Below are 24,199 nucleotides of genomic sequence, written 5' to 3'. Positions count from 1 at the left end.
AGTCTCCCTGTGTCCCGTTGTGTCGTTCTCAAGTCGAGCCTTTTAAATGCACCTGAGATGTCAATGTGTCCCTTCACTACAATTTCTTTTAAAGATTATCTTAGCTCAGCGATGACAGAAATTGGAGCACATGCCACATATATTTAACCAATCACAGATATCATTATACAGTCGTGGCCAAAAATATTGGCACCCTTGCACTTTTTTCAAATAACTCTTGACATTGACAATTGACATTGACAATAGTATTTGGTCTCCACAAATCTTTATTTCACTGTTAATATTACAGAACCTTTGTTTTTGATTCAGAACTTAATATATCCTTTTAAATCAGAAATTAAAAAGAAATGACATTGACAAAATTATTGACATCGTAGGCTTAATATTTGGTAGCACAGCCTTTGGACAAAAAAACTGCAGTCAAGCGCTTCCTACAGCCATGAATGAGCTTCCTACACCTCTCTACTGGCAGTTTGGCCCACTCTTCTTGTGCAAACTGCTCCAGGTCTGCTAGATTTGAAGGGTGCCTTCTCCCAACTGCTGTTTCCAGATCTCCCCACAGGTGTTCAATGGGATTTAGATCTGGACTCATTGCTGGTCACTTCAGAACAATCCAGCGTTTTGTCTTGAACCATTCCTGGGTGCTTTTTGAAGTGTGTTTGAGGTTATTGTCCTGCTGCAAGACCCATGACCTTCGCCGGAGACCCAGCTTTCTGACACTGGGTTGAGCATTGTGCTCCAAAATACCTTGGTAATCTCCTGATTTCATGATGCCATGCACACACTCAAGGCACCCAGTGCCAGAGGCAGCACAGCAACCCCAAAACATCACTGAACCTCCTCCATGTTTGACTGTAGGGAAGGTGTTCTTTTCTTTGAAGGCTTCATTTTGTTTTCTGTAAACATAGAGATTATGTGCTTCACCAAAAAGCTCTAATTTGGTCTCATCTGTCCACAGGACATTCCCCCAGAAGGATTTTTGCTTGTTCAGGTGTGTTTTTATCAAACTCCAGTCGGGCTTTCTTATGTCTCTCCCTCAGCCGTGGGGTCCTCCTGGGTCTCCTACCATATAACCCCCTTTCATTGAGTTAGAAATGGATGGTGTAAGTTGAAACTGTCATACCTTGTGTCTGAAGGTCAGCTTTAATCTGTTTGGCAGTTTATCGAGGTGCTTTCTCCACCATTCGAACAATCCTTTGCTGCAATCTTCGATCAAGTTTTCTCTTGCTGCCAAGTCCAGGAATGTTGGCTCCAGGAAGGATGGGCCTTAAACTTCCTGATAACATTGCGTACGGTGGACACAGGAACATCAAGGTCTCTGGAGATGGACTTGTATCCTTGAGATTATCCATGCTTGGCTACAATTTTGTGTCTGACCTCCTCAGACAATTCTCTGGTTTTCTTTCTTTTCTCCATGCTCATTAAGGTACACACAGTGACACAAAACAGCAGAATGACTCCTTTTCTCTATTCAAACTGGTTGAACGAGTGATTTTTATATTGCAGGCACCTGCAACTCACCAGAAGTGAGTTCAATTCCAAAGTCAAGGAGAATCACCTGCTTGAAATCTAAGTATTTCTAACAACTTCTAAAAGGTGCCGATAATATCGTCCGGGCCATTTTAGGATTGCTATGTGGAAGAAGCAAAGATTTAGTATTTTTTCAGCTTTTTTTGTTTTGTTCCACTGCAAACCAATGAAATACATATGTGGACACCAAAATATTTTTTAATTTCAACAATTATCTGGAAGAAATGATGCATCATTTGAAAAAAGTGCGATTGGTGCCAATATTTTTGTCCACGACTGTATACACTTCAAATATGCTTTATGCAGGTTTTCATTTTCCATTGATTTCATTTACATTCACTTACATTCTTATTTATTTACATTTACTTGAAGCAGAAATAAAATGATTCAAAAAGTAATGTAAACAATTAATTGCATTACTTATCTGGATTACTGTTGCAGATCATGCAATGGATTACCCAAGAGATAAGGTAATCAGTCATGTATGGGATAATCATTTGAAAGTAACCATCTCAGTGTTCTCTACAAACAGCACGTTACATCAATTTGTTTGAAAATTGTGAATGCCTAATGGCAAGGAAAAGCAATTCGAGAAAACATGTGCTGACCAGCAGGTAATGTATTGTTGCGGGTTTGTGTTTTTATAATAAAGGTTAATTTCCCCTCCTAGTTAGTTACACTACAACAAATAGCCTCGTTTAAGCTCAGTTATTTCTTCGTAAATGTAGCGTAGACCTTTCCTGTGTTTAGTTTTGCGTTGAGTAGGATAATGAGAATTAGGTGCCTTTACGATGCCTCGATGCTTTTGGTTTTGGCGCGAAATACCACGAGGCAGGCCTGAACAAGTCGACCAAGGCCAAAGGAAGGCAGAAGAGGAGCCAACGGTAAGCGCGAGCCGCCAATCAGGGCTCGAGGGGAGTGACTTACCACTGCGGCAAAAGGCGGGGTTTGGAACGTTCGAGTCGGGCTAGGGCGGGACGATATAACCCTGTGCCCAGAGCCACCGCCGCAGTTGGTGAGTCAGCAGATGAATTGCGTAGCCCATGAGAAGAGTTACGAATCGGAGTTGGGAGAAGGGATGCGCTTTGTTGAGTTCTAAGTTATGAGCCGAAGTTACGAGAGGAGACGCGCGGATACGAACTTGCCCTGCTCCCTGCGCTCTGCGCAGTATTAATCGCGCTGTAAAGACGACCAAAGCCAAAGGGCCAAAGACGTGGGTATTTCCTTCTGCCTGCCTTTGCCCAAATACGCGCCGCGAGGATTTGCCCGCCTGCCTGCCTTCGCCGGGATACGTGCTGTGACCGCCAGAGGGCCACGCCGGGTGAGCTGTTCCTGAAGCGACCAAAGCAGGCGCATTCGGCGCGGGGACATTTTTGTATACTGAATCGAGGCTCGTGAAAGAGCTAACATTTATTTCACAAACAAATCAACAAGACAAACAAGATATATAAAAAGAGGGAGTGGAAGACAAGCGAAGGGGAAGCACACAAACACTTGAGAGCACACAACATTTAAGAGCAGGGAGATGTGTGGGAGGGAGAGGGCTTGGGGGGAGGAGGCGTGGGAAGGGGGGGGAGGGTGGGAGAAGTATAAAACACAAGGGCACCAAGGACTTCCAGGACAGAAGTTGGTATTTAAAAAAAGTGGATTTGGGGTGAAATTAGCAGGGGTAGAAAAGATCAAGGTTTTGGATGGGGGAAGATAAGAGATGGTGGTGAACAGCTGTTTTAAAGACCTGGAGGGTGGAGTGGGATTGAAGAGAGCGAGGGAGTTTATTCCAGAGGCGGGAGAAAAGAGGAATGAAGGAGTGAAGGTGAGCAGAGAGTCTTGATTTTGGCAGTTTAACCATAAGAGGGTTGCAGGCAGATCTTCTGCGACCTGTAGGAATATTTGGGGGACAGAGCCCAGAGAGAGCTGGGGGGGGGGGGGGGCAAGGCCAGAGAGGAGTCGGTAGAAGACGGAAAGACCACCAACCTGCCTGCGGTGAGTGAGTGAAAGGCCCTTGGAGTTAGCTTCATCGCGGGAGATTCCAATGATTCTGAACGCTTTGGATTCAACAGCGTGAAGACGGGCTGGGTGTGAGGCAGGAGCACCAGCCCAGAGGGGAGAGCAGTATTCCATTGAGCTGCGGATGAAAGCCTTGTATGTGGTGAGGAGCTCAGGTGTGCCAAGGAAGGACTTCGCACGACGGAGGATGCCCAGTCGGCGACTGGCTTTGGAGGCCAGATTTGAAATGTGGTTTTTCCAGGAAAGATCATGGCAGATAGTGAGACCCAAAAGCTTGAGTGACAGAACTTCTTGGAGAGGATTATTCAGAAAGTGGATGGGAGGGTTGTCCAATCGGTCTTTTCGGAGAGACATCATAAGAGTGTGAGATTTGTCAGGATTGAAAGACATGTTCCACTTGTTTGCCCAGTCTGTGATTTTGTCCAGGTCTGCAGAGAGTGAGGAGGCTGCAGACTGCCGATCTGAGGGATGAGGAATGGAGCGACAGAGAGCAGAGTCATCAGCAAAGAGATAGAGTGGATTTTCAAGAGTCAGAGAGATCATTGATGAAGACCAGAAAAAGCACAGGGCCCAGAACACTGCCTTGGGGAACTCCAGCCTGAACAGGAAGAGGAGATGAGAGAAACCCATTCAGGGCCACACGTTGACTACGACTAGAGAGGAAGTCCGCCAGCCATGCGTGGAGATTTCCATGGATACCAAAGGAGGAGAGTTTGGTGAGCAGAGCGGGGTGCCAGACCGTATCGAAGGCACGTGATATGTCAAGGGAGACAGCTCTAATTTCCTGTTTGGCATTGAGGACCTCCATCCATTGTTGAGAAAGCTGAAGCAGCATGTCCAGAGTAGAGTGACCAGGTCTGAAACCAAATTGATGATCAGAGATCAAGCCATTGTAGAAGAGGAAAGATTTCATATCTGAAGCAATGATGGATTCCATGACTTTGCTGATAATTGGGAGAAGGCTGATTGGTCTGTAGTTGCTAGGATCTGTTTTTGCACCTTTTTGTGCAAAGCTGTGATGTTGGCTGATTTTCAAGCAGATGGAAGTTGACCTTGAGCAAAAGAGAGGGTGAAGAGAACAGAGAGAGGGAGTGAAAGAGCGGAAGAACAGGATTTTAGGACCCGTGGGCTGATGCCGTCAGGTCCAGTTGCAGAATCAGAGTCGAGTGTTGACAGAAACTTTTCCACCTTGTCAGGAGGAAAGGACACAGAGTCCAGGAGCAGCTGGGTACGACTGGGTATGGTGGGTACAGAGAGGGATGGGTTTGGGACACAAGATTTAGAGGCAAACACAGAGTTGAGGCATTCAGCTTTTTCACGTGCGGAGTCAGCCGTGTAGCCGTTTGAGGTGAGGGAGGGGATGGAGTGGGAACAAACACCAGAAACAGATTTGACCAGACGCCACCAGGATTTGGAAGAGGGAGACAGATAAGACAGTTCAGTCTTGAGAATGGAGAGATATTGTTTCCTGTCTCTCCTGAGGGTGGACACACACTTGTTTCGGGCTTTGTGAAAGGAAATGAGATTTCCTTCCGTTGGATTTGCTTTCCAGTAGACGAAAGCAAGTTGTTTCTGGGCAACAGCCTGACCACAAGATTCCGTGTACCATGGACGGGAGGAAGGGTATGACAACTGAAGACGAGATGGGATAAATCTGTGCATGAGATGGAGCAATTCACTTTGGAAGAATTCTCAGAATGAGTTGATGTCAGAGGCGGTAGAGATGGGAGACCAGTCCAGATGATTGATGGCTGCTTGAAGACCGTGCCAGTTGGCCTGAGTGAAATGCCAGACTCGTTGACGCTGAGGAGGCTCTCTGAGAATGGGCAGAGAGATGTCCACTTTAACAAGCACATGATCAGATGAGCCGATTGGAGCAGAAGAAGAGCAGCAGACATTTTCAGGGAAGTTAGTCATAACCAAGTCCAGAAGAGAAGATGCTCCGTTGACTGAGATCCGGGTCGGGAAATTGACATTGTGTCAGTCCCAGTGAGTCGCAGAAGTCCTTTGCTGAAGAGCCATGGCTGGTGAGAAAGGTACCCACACCCAGCCAACTGGCATGGTGACAATTGAAATCACCACATATGAGGAAGAGAGAGTTGGGATGGGTTGATAGAAGTTGGTCCATATTGTCACACAGCGAGATGTAGATGGAGTCATCACTGTTTGGTGGACGGTACAACACACATATAAACAAACGGTGGGAGCGAAGGGGAAGCCGCAGCCAAAGGTATTCCTGGGGGTGAGGTGGAGAGAGGGCAGTGCAGGGCGAGTGAGGAAGAGTTTTTTTTATAAAGATAGCAACCCCACCTCCAGGACGAGGCTCGGGTCTATCATACCAGAGGAGGGAGTAACCTGGGAGAGATACCAAGGAATCAGAGACATCATGAAGGAGGAAAGTTTCTGTTAAGCAGATCACGTCTGGTTTGTCAGAAGCAACCTGTATGGAGAGATCAGTCAAGTTTGAGCGAAGGCCCCGGATGTTTGAGGTCCATTCCGTTAATGAAGAGGAAGGGGGAGCATCGGATACAGAACAGGGGGGGGGGGGGGAGGGGTAGGGTAAGATGTGGAAGAGGAGGAAGAGGTAGGGAGAGCTGTTGAAGGTGTGTCAGAAATTTCAGAATAGCTTGGAGAAAGGGAAGAATGGGGCAGACAAAAAGTTTGATGGTGATTGGGTGAGGCACAGTGAGGTGTTATTTGAGGAGGGGGAAGAGCGAGGCAGAAGGTTGGGGGAGATGAAGGTGAAAGTTGGAAGGGGGAAGATGTGGGGAGGATGCTTTGAGGAGGAGGGGTGAGAAGGGAGTCTAGGAGGGGAGGAGCGAGGGAGAGTCTCGGAGGGGAGGGGTGTGGGGGGAGTTTAGGAGGGAAGGGGAAAGGGGGGAGATTTGAAAGGGATGGGTGATGGGGAAGATTTGGAGGGGAGGGGCAAGGGGGAAGATTTGAAAGAGATGGGTGATGGGGAAGATTTGGAGGGGAGGGGCAAGGGGGTAGATTTGGATGGGAGGGGTGATGGGGAAGTTTTGGGGGTACGGGTGATGGGGAAGTTTTGGTGGGGAGGGGTGATGGGGAAGTTTTGGAGGGAAGGGGGGATGGGGAAGATTTGCAGGGGAGGGGCAAGGGGGAAGATTTGAAAGGGATGGGTGATGGGGAAGATTTGGAGGGGAGGGGCAAGGGGGAATATTTGAAAGAGATGGGTGATGGGGAAGATTTGGAGGGGAGGGGCAAGGGGGTAGATTTGGATGGGAGGGGTGATGGGGAAGTTTTGGGGGTATGGGTGATGGGGAAGTTTTGGGGGTACGGGTGATGGGGAAGTTTTGGAGGGAAGGGGTGATGAGGAAGATTTGGAGGGGAGGGGCAAGGGGGAAGATTTGAAAGGGATGGGTGATGGGGAAGATTTGGAGGGGAGGGGCAAGGGGGAATATTTGAAAGAGATGGGTGATGGGGAAGATTTGGAGGGGAGGGGCAAGGGGGGAGATTTGGAGGGGAGGGGTGATGGGGAAGTTTTGGAGGGGAGGGGTGATGGGGAAGTTTTGGAGGGAAGGGGTGATGGGGAAGATTTGCAGGGGAGGGGTGAGATTGGATTTTGAAAAGTGTACGATTAATGAGAAACGAACATTTATTGCAAAAAGAGTTTCTTGAGACCTTCGAGTCAAAAATACGTTTGAGGACGCTGAAGGAGGGGTGGAGTGCTGGAGAGTTTAGGGAATGTATGAAAGAGGCACTGTAAGAGATGGAATTTTTTTTTGGAATGAATAGATTTGGTGAGTAAGTCGAAAGCATCCTTTTATAGAGGAAGAAGAAAAAGGTGTTATAATATATGACAGAATACAGTTCTTCAGGGGAAAGTTTAAACATTTTTAACAACATGATCACGTGATCACGAACAACGTGGTCGAAGAATGAACGAACAAATAAGAACAACGAATAAACGAAAACACATTTCCTCCATCTTCACACAGACATTCCTCCTCCAGCTGCCTGTGTGTGCAAGTGGGCCCATTGTCTGGGTAATAAGTAAGACTGATTAAGACTGCCCTGTGTCTCTTCTTCTAACGAATCATTATACATTGTGTAAATAATAATTAAATCGTGTTATTCCTTTGATTCGACCGTCTTGTGTTTTCCATCATTGACCTCGTGTGGTATGAATTAGATCGCTCTATTCGGTTTCAATAGCAAGGTAACAGCATGGGTCACGTGGTACGCCATCCGCTCGGGTGTACTCAATTACGCGTGGTTCGTGCGAGACTCGATCCCCGCTTCCGCTGCGGCGTGGGTACTTAAGGTACGTGCGAAATTGTCCCGAGACCCTTTTCCACGTCTGCCCGGAAGTGGTGACTCAGTCTCGCGGTTCGAAGACCCAAGGAGAAAAAGGGGCTTAATCTCCCCTTTGTAAGGGAACGGGCTTCAGAAAACCGCAACAGTATTATGCACACAATTGTTGGTTCACGAGTTATCAAGTGACCACTATATTCGTCATGTGTGTGCGTCTGTCTGTGTGTGTGTCTGTGTGTGGGTCTGTGTGTGTGTCTGTCTGTCCGCAGCATAACTAGTCAATGATATCATCCGATCTTGATGAAACTTGGGTAGGAGGTTGATATCATGATATAGTTGTGTCCTGCCTAGATTGGGCGTATTGCGCCCATTGTAGGCGGAGCCCTGCCCGAAAAAGATGTTTTTTTAGGGGCTAATCGAGTTCAAGCTACATCTTCTCCGAGGAGTTTGGTGGAATCTGACAGGGGTTTCGATATTTGGTTAGGCCAATGTCATGTGTTTAGCCCCACGGAGCTCGATTTTTCATTATTTTTTTTTTTTCGTTTCATTTTTCACCGAATTTTCGGTATTGTGTAGCTAACTAACCTCATAACTGATTATACATGATTTTCTATCTCATTTCAAAGTCACTAACCTTCGTTTTGACATTTCTGGGCCTGGCCTGTCCGGGCCTGTTTCGGTTATAGTCCGTCCTTTGTCAGTGAATACCGCTCGCTCGTGAACCATCGTCGTCTCCTGACTTGTTTTATACAAAGTCTAGGCTCATTGGAGAGCAGGAAAGTAGCATAACAGAGATAAGAAAGACAACATACAGACAGTGGGAGAACAGGTGAATGGAATAAGTAAGGGAATTAATGAGGAAAGAAAGGATGACAGAGGGGAGGGGAATGCCTGGGAACCTGTGAGTAAAAGAGCTTCGATTGGGGAGGTTAATGGGGTTAGAAAGGATCATAGATAGAGACAGGTAATGACATTAATTTGTGGTGAACATCCACTTTAAACCATTAATGGAAGAGTGTGATTGAATGATCAACTCAGCAATTCAGTTCCACAATTATGCAGAAGAAAAGAGGAGCAAATGAGTGGGGGTGAGCAGTAAGTCTGGATTTTGGGAGGTTAACATGGATGGAATTGCTGGCAGGATCATTCCATGAAAAGAACAGAGGGAGCAAGACTGCAAGAGAGGGGGTCGAAAAGAGAGAGGCTACCACCTTGTCTGTAATGGGAAAGCGGCAAGGCTTGTGCTACGGCATCTTTATGGGAGATACCATTGATATTGATAGCTAACTCAAACATTTGGCTATCAAACAGCATTATACAAGAGTGGCAAAAAACACAAAGGTCAAACAAGTTGCCAATTACCTAGTCACACATCATTCCAGACAGCAGAACACTTGGTACACAACAACACTCGTGACCGGCACAGCACTAACCTCATCTGCTTCAGCCAAGGAAACTCCTGAGATGGTGTATATAGCTGTGAGCAATGTAAGTCGTAAGCTCAGTGTCCTCACCAATTGGTATTACACAAAGTAAAGAAAAAGTTTATCAATATTGATTGGAGGAATCAGGAAGGCAGTCTGATACTAGTAGAAATCAAAGGTGTTGGTAGGTTTTGGTAACTCCGCATGCATCTAATTGCCTTAGACCTGTGATCATGTTACTCCTGATTCGTACCTGTACCTGTAGGTATAAGAGGTATTAAGCCAGATGAGTATCGAGACAATTAGGTAATGCGAATCCCATACACTTACGGACTCCCAGGTAGTTAATACAATCACATGATGGTCCCGAGTAATTTTTATTTTCCAAAGATTCTGTGTAAAGAGCCAAAACGAAATTGTTAACTTAGGATGATGTCAATTTTAATTACTGTATTTGTAAAAAAAACATTTAAATATTTTTGATAAGTAAACGATCTGCTTTTATTGGAAAGGAAAACATTTTAGTAAGAATTCCCTCTCCATCCCCACAAACTGTAATACTAGAAGTCTAGGAAATGCTCTTTCAGACCAAACAAAATCATTATTAAATGCACATGTGGTCAAAATCTGTACCATTTTCACAAACTTGATAAATAGACAGCCTTTACTTTCTATTACAACGGACAAGAATATAGATGCATTATGTTTCCAAAGTGTTTTATTTTTAGCAAATATGTGGCTCGAGAATAGGAAAAAAATGGGACGTTCTAAAGGTACAACATTCATTTGTTGAGAAGGGTTTCTGTCCTTGCCCTACGGTGTCCATTACAGTGTATGGATGAGGAAAACAATTTCATAATTACTGCACTTCTAAACCACTGCTGGAGTAATAGCAGCGATTAATCCTCAACAATGCTTTGCTGACAGATGGAAAACACATGCACAACACGTACGCAACAACAAAAAGAAAAAACACAATCATTTAATCTATACAATTTTAACAATATGCTACAAAGTGTAATAATAACTGAAGCTTACGATACAACAACAATATAAATATTTCCCTGCTGCCTGGAATCGTCAGGGCAGTGCGGTCACGGTCGGAGCGCCGATCGGCCCCCATGGACCGGCCCTTTCTCTCTCCTCTCACTTCTCTCTCTTTCTCTCTCTCACTCTCTCTCACTCTGTCACGGCCCTGATTTCAGGAAGGCGGGGGTATACACCATCCTGGATGTGTGGGATCTCTGGGTCGCTCCTGGGAGAGCGATCGGCTGTCTCCGTGCCACAGTCTTGTTCGAGATAACTGTCCGGGGCTATACAACAACAACAATCTAATTATTGCTCTTTATTTCAATTGATGAATTTGTGCAATTTGGCTGTACGATAGTCCTCAAATAAGCTGCGATGCACAGCAAAATTGGACCAGGATTTGACAGTCTATACAACTCTCATGGTGACTCCAACCTTGGGTATGACCCTTTTGGCGGACATTATTTCCTTCATAACATTACATCTATATGATCAACAAATCCTATTGACAAAAGTCAATACAGAATCCACTATCCAAACGAGCATCATAGAGAGCTTCGTAAGCGAACCTCTATGGCAATTGCATGTATATGTAAATCCATTCAAAATTTCACTGTCATTCCCCATTCCCTTGGGAACAAAATTTCATGTTGTCATTTCAAATGTCCCTTCCATGATCCGCCATCTTGGCCCTTCCATGATCCGCCATCTTGCTCATGTGATCTTGCTTTGGTCTGGTGCGACTGATAAATTATTTTCACCTGGTGATTAAAATCAATAAATTACAATACAGTACTGTACAGAACGGATTTTGAATTCGAAACCGCTCATCATTTACGCCAGCTACACCGACTTCTTTTTTCCACCAGCTACACCGACTTCAGTTTTCCGCCAGCGACACCGACTTCATTTATAATTCTGAGCCCAAGATCAAACAACCTAGCCTAGCTAGGCCTAGGCCTACAGATGTTTGCGAGGGCTGCGTACTCGATCGACTGACCATTGTCGACAAAGCTCTCACTCTACGCAATGCGTATTTTCATATTATAAATATGCGATACACATCTCATTAAAATTTATCATAGATGTATGAAAATATTTTGACACCAGGCAAGCTTTCCAATAATGCAATGTATGCAGTAATAAAGGGATCACAAAATACAAACTATAAAGCATCTCAAAATGCAAGGCCCATCCATTTCCGCTTTGTACTCAAACTAAACCTGACGTCTTTAAAGTACATACTATAAAAAATATGTCTAAGTCAGTAAAATATGTCTATCTATAAAATGTGTACATACATCTACAAAATACATGCAATTGGAACGTGAATCTATGCAATAAAATAGATAAGGTCTGTTTGTCTGCTGTATGAACATAAACCTATGTGATCAATGCATAGTCTATGCAAACACACAAATAAACACCGCACAAAGTACACCACACAAACAAGTTTTGGTGAGGTTCTGCAATCTCTGATTGCTCTTTCTATCTCGTAATTATTTTTACAGCATTTAAGGCGCGTAGTGGAGCTGCCACACACACCTCACACACGTGGACAAACAGACAAATACACGATACAGGACTGTTAGATGAGACAAACACAGGACTGTTAGATGACAAAAACACAGCCACTGAGCTTAGAAGATGTGCTGTCACTTCCCGGGGCACTCTGGGTAACAGCGACATCACAATAATGGTGCTGCCTTTCTCATTGCAATGAGTGGGGAATTTCCTAAAGATTAATTTCCTCCTCCACATGGATGCCTACCTCGGGAGATTTTCCGTTCTCTATCGGTATTTTACTATGAATGGAAGAGGTGTGTGTGTGAGGCATGTTTTTGTGGTGTTCTACTGGAACTCTCTGATGTGGAATGTGACAGAACGAAATTATCATTATGATCTCCTGAGTTGATTAGGCTAATTACAAATAATCTGGAAGAATTCCCATGGTTCTAAATGCGCACCATATGAAGATGTATAGAACAGTTTAATAAGTCCTTCCATGGCATGCCATTCTAATCACAAAATAAACAAGAAAAAGAGCAATCAGAGAATGCAGACCCTCGCCAGGACGTATTTTTAGAGGTTTTTAAGGCTTTGTGTTGAAACAAATATGGCGGCCGAACCACAAGACGGAGGACACCATCATTATTTTTTTCTGCACCAATTTATCCCGAGATGACGCTCACAAAATTTCATCTTGATCAGATGAAAGTTTTGTACTTGTTGAACTATGCCATCATAATGGAGGCACCTATGACATCATCATTAACATATTTTATTTCCCATGGAGAGTTCTTTACAATGAGCCATGTCTAAACTTTTTCTATTCAGCACTTTCGGAGATAATGTTTTTCGGTTTTTCCAAGATGGCGCCTGTACCACGTGACCTATGACGTCAGAATTATCATTAAAAAATTCTGCAGGTCGAGTTGCACCTATGGTGAAATTTTGCTGTCAATTGGATCAACGGTTGCGGAGAAAATCATATTTATTCTGTGCGGACAAACAGACAAACAAAAACAAACAAACAGACTAATGGACTCAAATGCAATACCCTCTTCTTTGGCGAGGGTAATAACAAAAGCAATGACAACATTGCAACAAAGTATATACCGTAATAATTCATATTAACAATATCAACAACAATATAATATTTGTATAATTTCGCAATAATGATAACGAATGCATAATAATCATTTTGTGGGTACTATGGTGGGTGGAGTCAAATGACAGATGTGGGTGTGGTCTGGCAGCTGTCCGACCAATGGTTGCACATTTCAAAAATCAACCCACAACAAGAACTCCAACAACAGCAGCAACAGCAGCAACAACAACAACAACAACAACAACAGCAACGTGAAGCTCCTGTAGACCTGCGACAGTATGGCGAGTGTCAAATCAGGAATGATAGGTCAACAGGGAAATGTACGAAACATATTCATAAAACATGGCTTGAGACATGTAGGTATGTAACAATTAAAAACTAGAACGGCAATCAGTAGAGAGCATATCTCCGCCTGGTTGGCCATATCACTCAATGGTGAAGAATCAAAATTCCGTCAAAAAATAAATAATTCTCATATCGGAATCCATAGTCAGATCTTCACCAAAATCGAATCGATTCTTCCGTGTCACACACTCAACCGGTCCACCAAGTTTCGACCAAATCCATCCATAACTTTTTGAGATTGTTTTTTCTTTTTTTTTTTGTATACAGAGTCAAGGCTTGTGAAAGAGCTAACATTTATCAAACAAACAAATCAAACAAACAAGCAAGCAAACAAAGTATTGTTGCGGATATGAGGACTGTATTTTTTTGGATTGTGTGCTTTATTATTATTAGTGTTTATTCTGCGCCTCCTGCCTCCGGAGCTGTGTAAAGGTCAAAGGGCGTCCCATAATTAGTCCAAGAGCATGCATGTCAGCCCATCATAGAATACCCCTGTTCGATAGTTATATCTTATTATGTGTTTTAGGGTAAGGCTGTGTCTCCCATTAATTGAAATACTCCATTGCACCAGTGAAAGAGATAGATTCCCTTCATTCCCATTCCCAAAACTTCATTTCCCCTTTCGTCATTGCCAGGCCTCGAGTGCCATTGCCAAGAACCTCCCCTCCAATTGCCGCCATTGACCACGAGGCAGGGTCGGAGAATAAAGGCGTGTCTCCACCTCGTCATAGAGGGGAGGAGTGAGCCAGCCCCACTCGACCAACCATGAGCCAGGGGTTTGGCTAGAGAGGGCGGAGGAAGAGCGATCGGGGAGGTTCGCAAAGGTTGAGGGGCGGGGCCTATATAACCCACGGCAGGGCGTTTCCCGAGAGATGAGCTTTTACAGAGAGACGAGAGGGAGTCCAAGCAGTTGGGTCCAAGAGAGGCGCTTTGAGTTGAGTCCGGGAGAAGTCCAGAGTTGAGCTGCAGCTCGAGCCACCGAAACTGCACTTACTGCAACTCGAGCCACCGAAACTGCATTTACTGCAGCTGGAGCCACCGAAACTGCAGCCACAGCAGCGTGAGGCCTGGACGGCAGTTTGGAGCAGGGCCGCGAAGGAGCGGCGGCTGCCCAACGAGTCGATCGGCTGCAGGACCAGTTGGACCTCCCTATCCCGCCAGCCATCCATCTCCAGCCAGTCCTATCATCATTCCCCGCGTGAGTCTGTCTTTGTTTGTTCTGTCCTGGGTAGATAATTAAGCTTGTATAAGCTAAGGATTTCACTGTGTCACCTGCGTCTCATGTGCCTGTAAATAAACGTGACTGCTTTCTTCCTGCTTATATGTGTAAATAATAAACCCAGTTACTCTTCTGTACGTCTTCTTCCTCTTTGCATTCGGTCGCTTTAGAGTTTTCCATATTGAGCAGCTGCGGTGCGATATGGCCAACGTTGGGGTTGAATCGGGTTAGTCGGGGAATAACTGTTCGGCCGCGGTTACACCACTGCTCGGTCAAAATAACATCTTAACCGCGTCCGTAACAGTATATAAAAAGGGGAGCTGTCGACAAGATGGGGAGAGAAGGGGAGGAAGCACACAAACACAACATTTGAGAGCAGGGACATCGGGAGATGTGTGGGAGGGAGAGGGCCTGGGGGGAGGCAGGATAGGTATAAAACGCAAGGACACCAAGGACTTCCAGGAAAGAAGTCGGCACCTCAAAAAAGTGGATTTGGGGTGAAATTAGCGGGGGTAGAAAAGATCAAGGTTTTGGATGGGGGAAGATAAGAGATGGTGGTGAACAGCCGTTTTAAAGACCTGGAGGGAGGAGTGGGATTGAAGAGAGTGAGGGAGTTTGTTCCAGAGGCGGGAGAAAAGAGGAATGAAGGAGTGAAGGTGAGCAGAGAGTCTTGATTTTGGCAGTTTAACCATATAAAGAGGGATATCCCGCCTCTGGAACTAGAACGGAGAACTGGAGATATCCCGCAATGTATAGTTTTTGGCCCTATCTCCCAATGGTGAAGAATCACTTGAGAAATTAAATAATTCTCATATCCGAATCCATCTTCAGATCTTCAGCAAAATCGAATCTATTTGTCCTAGTCAGACACACAACCTGCCCAACAAGTTTCGTCCAAATTCGTCCACAACGTTTTGCGATATCCTGCTATGTATCGTTTTTGGCCCTATCTCCCAATGGTGAAGAATCACTTAAAAAATTATAGTAGCCGGATCCGGATCTTCACCAAAATCTAATCATTTCATCCCTGTCACATACGCTACATCTCTGCCACATTTCGTCCGAATCCGTCCACACGTTTTGAGATATTTTGTTCACAAAGAAACGAACAAACAAACAGACAGGGGTGAAAACATAACCTCCATCCGCCTTTGGTGGCGGAGGTAGTAAAGTACTTGTGTTGCATGCTGCTGTACGAGTACAACATTGTGAAATGTACACCGTATGATGATAATGGTGTGAGTCGTGTCTTTCGACGAATCTCTTCCCTTCGTTAGCGTTCTCACTAAGCATTGTGCGATGGCTGTATCGGTAAAACTGGGCGGTGAGCAGGTTTGCAGGTGAGCTGGTGCTAATGAAGGGAAATACCTGCACAGAGAAGTGATTAAAGTGATGGGGTTGTGTGCTATCCCTCTCCCACCCTCTATTCCTATGAGCATCGTTGGCTGCAGGTGCAGTAAATGCAATGTGAAGTCTGATGCACATAGGCGCAGCAGACTGGACAGGTCGTCGGTGTGATGACGGCTGTCGTGATGTCCAAAGTGGACACAGCTGTCTGCAGATGCTGGACAGTGATGCCTAAATCGGTGCCACCACTGATTTTCATGGGCACATTTATCCACGATGCAGCGCTGCCCAGGCTGACCTACAGGTGCGGTTTGATATCTGAGTGTCCTTCCCATAGCCTTAGTCTAAAGAGACTTTCCCCACAAAGCATCGGGGATCCATTACCCTTTACAAGGGACCTATGCCAGGTACTCTCAGTCGGAGCCAGCTGAGCCTGGGACTTGCATAGGACAGGGACGTCACCCCCTGTGGTAGCTGATAAACAGCTATCTTGCTACCGAAATATATGACTAACATGCACAAGTAGTATATTCAAACAAACAAATTCGATAACTCAATAATTGTTTCCATCATCCTAATCACTAAATCACTCTGATTTGCATAGTCAGAAACTATCATTTTCTGAACCCAAGGTACTTCTAAACCATCTTAAACACATCTATAGCAACCCGAAAACCCCTTGAAGAATAGGGAGCTCGTCACATTAATATCAACTAGTGGGGTCACCCGTGGGAATCCCATGGGCATGGAGGTGTATAGTTGCAGCCGTTTTTGCGGAACCCTGGACAATAACGTTAGGCTGGAGTCCAAACCTGAAAATGCTGGAGACCAAAGCTGAAATTGGAAAAAACAATATAGCCTATTTTACTCCAGGGGGTCCCAGGATTACCCACCCAAAATTTCGTTGCGATCGGTTCAGCTGTTTTTGCGGTACCTGGGAACGGACGAACGGACAGAAAGACAGACGGACATTTGGTGAATTATAGTAAGATAACCAGGGTTAAGAAATGAAGAGAAATATGGGAAGACTTCAAAGTAAGCCGTAGGTAGGGTCAGCCCCTTCATGTACACCTCATCAGCATATCAACTAAATAAGTCTGCGCTCTTTCATTTGCAGCTCATCCCATGAGGACAACCAATGATGAAAGACAAATTAAATTAGTATTAACTACCAATGTTACCAGCATGTTACGTCATATTGCAGCAACTGGTCAGGTAGTCAAAGAATTGTCACTCTTGCGAGACTTGTCCTTTGCCCACATTGGTCGAGCATGAGCTTTGCCTTCTGCATTTGCAAAGTTTCTTCAATGAAAATAGTTATTGTGTGCATCACTCACCACAACCAGCACCACATTCAAGCCCAGAGAAGCCCAGCATACAATCAACATCAATACTCCAGCCAGAAGAGCTCTGAAAAACCACAAAGATGAGGGATCATTGAAAATAAGCAATATTACCAAAATCCTCTGCTTACAAATAAAAACAAGTTTAAACACACGCATTTGCAACATGGGGTTTTAGATTTGACTCAACGTGGGGAGCTTCATTATTGCACACTGACAAGTGTAGGTTCAAATCCTGGTCATACTGGGAAGGCAATGGCAAACCACCCAATGTATATCATCCTGGAAGATGCTTTGGCAACACTATTATCCTCACGGAATGATACTTGGATTTAATTGGACTTAATCATAATCATCATCATAGTCAATCATCATCTGAATCATAATCATCAATCAGGAGTCGGAAATAGGAAAAGAAAATAAATGTACTGTATTTCCCATTTACACAAAAAGCCAATATTTCTGTTTCTTCCTGCAATTGTCTTCATCAAACATCTGCCCTCCTGCACCAACTGGATAACCTTTTAATTTCTTTTTTTTTTCAACCCAACCAATCCTTTCCATCATACAGCAGACTCACATTTCAAAAGCTTCCAGTCCATTAATGTCCTCCTTTTGTGAGGTCCATCTATCAGACCCAAATATATCCACAATCCAAATCAAGGATTTCCCTAACTACCTGTTCAGCTGTTTGTTGAAACTCTTTCTCATAAACTCCTTTCTTTTGCTAGACGTTATGGCTATCTATATATAGCCACTCTTTTTTTTATTTTATCTCTATGACATTTAGTATTCTCAGTAACTAAGCTCCCCAGGTACTGAAACTCTACTACCTGCGGTTCATGTCCATTGATGTCAATCCTCCAGCTTTTACCTGCATATTTGCTTGATCTCATCACATTGATTCTTATTTCAGATTCTTTCGATGTTTAATCAAGAGCCGCCACCACCTTGTCATCCTTATTCTATGTTTGTAATCTTCGCCTGATCATCTAAAAACCTGACTGACTTCATCAGCTTACCTCCAACCTTTATTCCATCATCAGTATTTACCAATGCTTCTTTCATAAGATACTCCACATCCAAGTTGAAGAGGATGGGTGACAAGGCCCAACCTTTACAAACGCCTAGACAACTAGATCAGGGGGTCGAATCCTTATGTAAATCAGATATTCCTGTATTTCATTTTAAATTATTTTGTAAAAATTTATATTAGAAATTCCACTTTGACATTATGGGGTGTTATGTATAGATCAGTGACAAAAAATATCGATTGAATCCATTTTAAATTCAGGCTGTAACACATAAAATGTGAAAAAGGTCAAGGGGTGTGAATACTTTCTGAAGGCACTGTGTATGTATGTATATATATAGTTTTATATATCTATATATATGTATATACATATATTTTGCTGAACAACAGGTCAAGGCTAAAAATGCACTTACATCAGGAGAAGACAAAGGTACTGTTTGGATAGGCTGAGAAGTACCAACAAGCAAATCAACGTGTTTCCAATGAGTAGTACAAGGTAATAATAAATGATCAGGAAACCAAATAAAATGAATAAAAACTGACTTTTTTTTACACTATCTTGTTTTTATCAACATGAGTAATCTTCTGAGCAATCCTGCCAGGCCCTTTTTGTGCCATATTCTGTCAGGCCAAATTCCATTTATGTTTTGGCATAAAGGTTGAAGAATTAAACCAAGTTATGACGCTTTCTTGTCTATAACTTCCCTAGCGGCTGTATGAGACGATGCGGCGAGGCTCCAATGCAAGTTCAGATAAAAACATGTCTAGCCCCTTTTACTTCTGATGTTCTGTCCTAATATATATTTTTCTCTGAAGATGTTTAGTGAGGTTCATGTTCATGGTACATAACAGAAGAGACAAGTTACCAAACTACCAATTGGGCAGGGAAGAGGAGGTGGAGATAAATGCACAATCAAAAATTCCTTCTGCAAAACACTCTCTTTAAATTATTTTGCCTTTCCTCACCGTTTATACTGTCCCTGAGTAAAAACATAGCAAAAGGAAAAACTGTTAAATATGTGTTCAACAAATAAGTAATTCATAAATCAAACTCATTCTCTCAGAAATCATTTCATAAGTGTTTTAGAAAAGAAATCGTTTTGTTCAAAATTAAACAAACAAGTATATATAAATTGCAAGTTTTAAAAATGTTGCTTTAAGTTAAAAAAAGAAGTACATCACTTGAAAAATAATGTGTATTTAGAATATTAGGGTGCACAGCACACAGCTCTCAGTATATTTAGAATCAAATCGAGATAAATTATTTTATTTGCTGAACAAGTCTTGCTGCAGTTAATAATTATAAACAGGTCAAGGCTAAAAAGGCACTTACATCAGGAGAAGACAACGGGACTGTTTGGATAGGCCGAGAAGTACCAGCAAGCAAATCAACGTGTTCACAATGAGAAGTACAAGATAAACAAGCCACCTGAAGAACACAGGGAGAAGCACACTAAAATGGGCACATTAATTTAACTAGACTTGCAACGATTTTGCAGGTCCCACATGCAAAACAATCTCATGAAAAAACTAGAACGGGCACTCGGTAGAGCGCATACCTTCGCCGCAGCTACTGTTCTGTACTTGGCATGGGAGTGTAGGGAACAGAACAACAAAAATACGATTTTGACCTTTTCGTGACCTTGACCTTGACCTTTGACCCGATTGCTCCCAAAATCTAATCAAATGTGTCCCGTATAATAACCAATCATCCCACCAAATTTCATGCAATTCGGTTGAATACTTTTTGAGTTATGCGAATAACATACACACACACACACAGACATACAAATAAATACACAGCGATCAAAACATAACCTTCCGCTTTTGCGAAGGTAACTAGAACGGGCACTCGGTAGAGCGCATACCTTCGCCGCAGCTACTTTTGTTGCCAAAATAAAAGACTACAAGATCTGTGTAGCAAAGCATTTTGGCATTAGTTTCATACAAATTGGACACAAATTGACCGCGCTATGGTAAAAAGACGATTTTGACCTTTTCATGACCTTGACCTTGACCTTTGACCCGATCGATTCCAAAATCTAATCAAATGGTTCCCGGATAATAACCTATCATCCCACCAAATTTCATGCGAATCGGTTGAATACTTTTTGAGTTATGCGAATAACATACACACACACACACAGACATACAAATAAATACACAGCGATCAAAACATAACCTTCCGCTTTTGCGAAGGTAACTAGAACGGCACTCGGTAGAGCGCATACCTCCGCCAGGCTCAACAGTTTACGATTTGTATCCCACTGATAGGCCAGATCTGGATCCAGACCTTAACCAAAATTGAATCACCTTGCTATTGTCACAGAACCAACTCATCCACCAAGTTTGGTAATAATTTGTCCACAACCTTTTGAGATATCCTACTATATAATATTGTTTTTGACCCGATCACTTAATGGTGAAGAATCACTTGAAAAATTAAAAATTTCTCGTATCCGGATCCATATTCGGATCTTCACCAAAATTGAATCAATTCGTCCTCGTCACACACCTAACCTGTACACAAAGTTTCGTCCGAATCCATCCATAACTTTTTGAGATATCGTGTTATATATATATCGGTTTTAACCCTTCACTCACTAGTGAAGAATTATTTAAAAAATTATTTTAACCAGATCCGGATCGTCACCAAAATCGAATCATATCGTCCATGTCACATACCCAACCTCGATACCAAATTTCGGGCGAATCCATCTACAACGTTTTGAGATATCATGTTCACAGACAAACAAACAAACAGACAGACAGCCAAACAGACAGAGATGAAAACATAACTCTCATCCTTCTATGGCAGAGGTAATGAAACTTTGTATATGTCATCAACATTGGGTGACGCATGAAATATGCAACAATTTTTTAGATTTGACCCCCGGCCGGGTTCATGCCCCAGGGAGTGGAGACTTAGGGTCAAAATTTTATATTGGGTGATTCCAGTGGAAATTTATGCCATCTTTCAACTTTGCTTTAGGTGAGGACTTGCGATGGTGAGCCATTGACTTCGATGTAGTTTTTATTGTTATTATTTCCATCAGCCTTGTTTTGTGCTGTGACAAAGGGTTAAAACACAAAAGGTCAGATTCTGCTTACTTCCCATAGCGGTTATTATATCCATCCATAGTTTTATTCACATTCCTTACGGCAAAATAAATGATCATCAGGGATTAAAGAAAATGTTTTAAGTTTATTACAGAAATATGAATAGAAGTAAGGAAGTAGACAGGGAATCCATATAAGGCGGAAGAAATATAAAAGGTCGGAAAGAGGGGATAAAATGAGGTAGTAGTGATCGAAAACATTTCAAGCAAGAACTAAATAACAAGAAAACGTCATGCAGAGCACAATACTTGCAAAATCCACCCCCCCCCCCCAAAGGTTTCCATTAATACAGAAAATTGTCAATTTCATCAAGATTAAAATTGATGATCTCGATCAAAGCTCGGGTCAATAGGATGAAAAGTGACGATTTTTCAGATGTAAAATGATAATTTTAGAAGTTTGACCTTTAACCTTTTGACCTTAAAAATAGTTGGTTTCCCAATTCAGTGAAGCACCATACAAATGCTGTTCAATTTTCAAGTCAATCGGATGAAAATTGATGGGTTTTTAGATGAAAATTCTTGATTTTGGAAGTTTGACCTTTGACCTTTTGACCTCAAAAATAGTTGATTTTCCTATTTAGTGACCTCATGTGCAAATGCTGTTCAATTTCCAAGTCAATCGGATGAAAAATCCGACATTTTAGAAATTTGACCTCCAGATGACCTTTGACCTGAAAATCAAGAAGCTTCTCAAGTGGGACGACCTCTACAACTTGGTGAAGTTTCGTGACGATCGGTTTAAAATTGTGACCTGTAGGCCGTTGACAAACAAACAAACAAACAGACATAATAACAAACGCAACGATGTGCAAAATGAGATTTTCTTTTTACAATACACACAAAAAAGTTCAAATTTCAAGTCCTAAATAAGTTTGACTTTTGTGTATAAACTGATGAGAATGTGATCTACAAACAAACAACTCAATTATCATTAGTTATGAAGGAAGCAAATAAATAAATAAAATATTAAAATTTACTTGACGTACAATGAACTAGTCATCTGCAAAACAAAAAATATCTTATCTGGTTATAACTTTCAAATGCCTTTCAAAAAGTTTTGAAAAGTATATTTTTTTCAAAATACAACACAAACCAAGAAAGAAAAGTGGAGGATATAAGATAGGTAGATGGATATGTAACAATACCTGTAAAATTCAATAGAAGCTAAAGTTTCAGCAATATATGCCAATTGACCATTGGCAGTCCAAAAGGGCAGAGCTTGGAGCAGCTGTCGCAAGCCTTCAGCTTTGACGAATCCACGCTGCACCACCTGCTGAAACTCGGGGAAGCGTGAGTAGGAGTCCTGCAGTTTTTCAAGGGGGCTTGCCACCTTTCCTTTGAGGTTATTTCCGGTTTTCTCCACCTGTACAGAACAATGAGAGAAAAATAATGAGCATTGTGATTCTTGGAGGATGAAAGGATTGAATGACAAATTTTAGAGAAATTCTTGTTCATTATTGCTTGTAATATATCATTAGAACGTGCAGCTTTTCAAATGAATAAACAAACAGACATACAGACATATCAAGGAACTAGAACGGGCACTCGGTAGAGCGCATACCTTCGCCGCAGCTACTGTTCTGTACTGTACTAAAATACGATTTTGACCTTTTCGTGACCTTGACCTTGACCTTTGACCCGATTGCTCCCAAAATCTAATCAAATGTGTCCCGTATAATAACCAATCATCCCACCAAATTTCATGCAATTCGGTTGAATACTTTTTGAGTTATGCGAATAACATACACACACACACACACAGACATACAAATAAATACACAGCGATCAAAACATAACCTTCCGCTTTTGCGAAGGTAATAACAGCATCAAACCTCGAACGTCACTCAGTGGAGTGCTTACCTGCACCAGCCTGGATTAGCTTCCGGATCTTCACCAAAATCGAATCAATTTGTCCATGTCACACACCCAAAATGTCCAATACGTTTAGGCCGAATCCGTCCACAACTTTTTGAAATAGCTATATATCGTTTTTGGCCTGATTCCTCAATGGTGAAGAATCACTTTACCCACTGACCGAGTCTACACCTCTATGGCAGGTCATTCCTTCCAGGTATCACTCTCGTCTGGAACAGCATAGCTGGTGACACCATCTCTGGACGTCGAGACACAATCATTTTGTGGGAGCGCTCATAGACATTTGATGCAGCCATAACGACAGTATTTATAAATAGTAATATCAAAATGACTTAAATTGATATTATTTTTGATTTGCTTTTCTAAATTTGCATATAGTTCGATCAGCTCTCAAATGTTTGCAGCCTGGTCTCTTATGTATATTTATTCATTATGTGCTTGGATTATGGGCACAGAGTTTTGTTTGTGTTTTTTTTTGTAAATTAAAAAAAATTAAAAAATGTTTTTTGGAAAGGATTCTTCCAGGAGCCTCCTTTCTTTTCCATTCCCTCTCGCATCTCTTCTCTCGTCTTGTCTTCTCTTTCCTTGTTTCTTGTTTCTTACCAATCGACTCCCTCCTCCCACCCCCATCTTTCCTTCAATCCTCATTATTCCTGTCCTTCTTGCAAAGCAGCATTTCTCATCCCATTACATCATAACAGCACTGCTTTTCTTCATGCTTCAAACCACCCGTCCATTCATCCTAGTTGTGACGTGTGCCTGCGTAATTGCGGATGATGGGATTTTTAAATGGAACCCAATTTTCAGCAATTCCAGGTGCATGCTAGAGATCTCCAAAATGCCGACAACCTCACATCCCTTCTGCATGCCCCACCTGCACTCTCCCACGCACCGCATAGGTGATCCTATTATTCCACTCTCCCCTAATATTATGGACCTCTAAAATTCAAAGGATCTTCTCTCTTCTCAAATGTATCCAGACAAATTGCTGAACTACTCCAGACAAAGTGTGTTTAACCTTAAGGTTACTCTCCCAGGA

The 24,199-nt window shown here is 42.8% G+C and overlaps 1 protein-coding gene across 4 annotated transcripts in view; it reads right to left on the bottom strand.

Moving 5' to 3' along the window:
- The window catches only part of TTYH2 (tweety family member 2), a 155,478-nt gene that overhangs the window by 60,137 nt on the left and 71,142 nt on the right, over positions 1 to 24,199 (bottom strand). For all 4 annotated transcript variants that reach the window (XM_068110650.2, XM_068110649.2, XM_068110651.2 and 1 more), the window contains exons 4-6: positions 22,431 to 22,648; positions 19,497 to 19,592; positions 17,125 to 17,197 (exon numbers count right to left, since the gene is read on the bottom strand). In XM_068110650.2, the coding sequence (XP_067966751.1) occupies positions 17,125 to 17,197; positions 19,497 to 19,592; positions 22,431 to 22,648 (387 nt within the window). The remainder of the gene's footprint in view (positions 1 to 17,124; positions 17,198 to 19,496; positions 19,593 to 22,430; positions 22,649 to 24,199) is intronic.

The sequence above is a fragment of the Myxine glutinosa genome, chromosome 3 (assembly GCF_964187855.1).
Source record: "Myxine glutinosa chromosome 3, kmMyxGlut1.1, whole genome shotgun sequence".
Classification (NCBI taxonomy): Eukaryota; Metazoa; Chordata; class Myxini; order Myxiniformes; family Myxinidae; genus Myxine; species Myxine glutinosa.
Note: the sequence above shows the minus strand (reverse complement) of the source record. Positions and strands in the feature narration are given on the sequence as shown.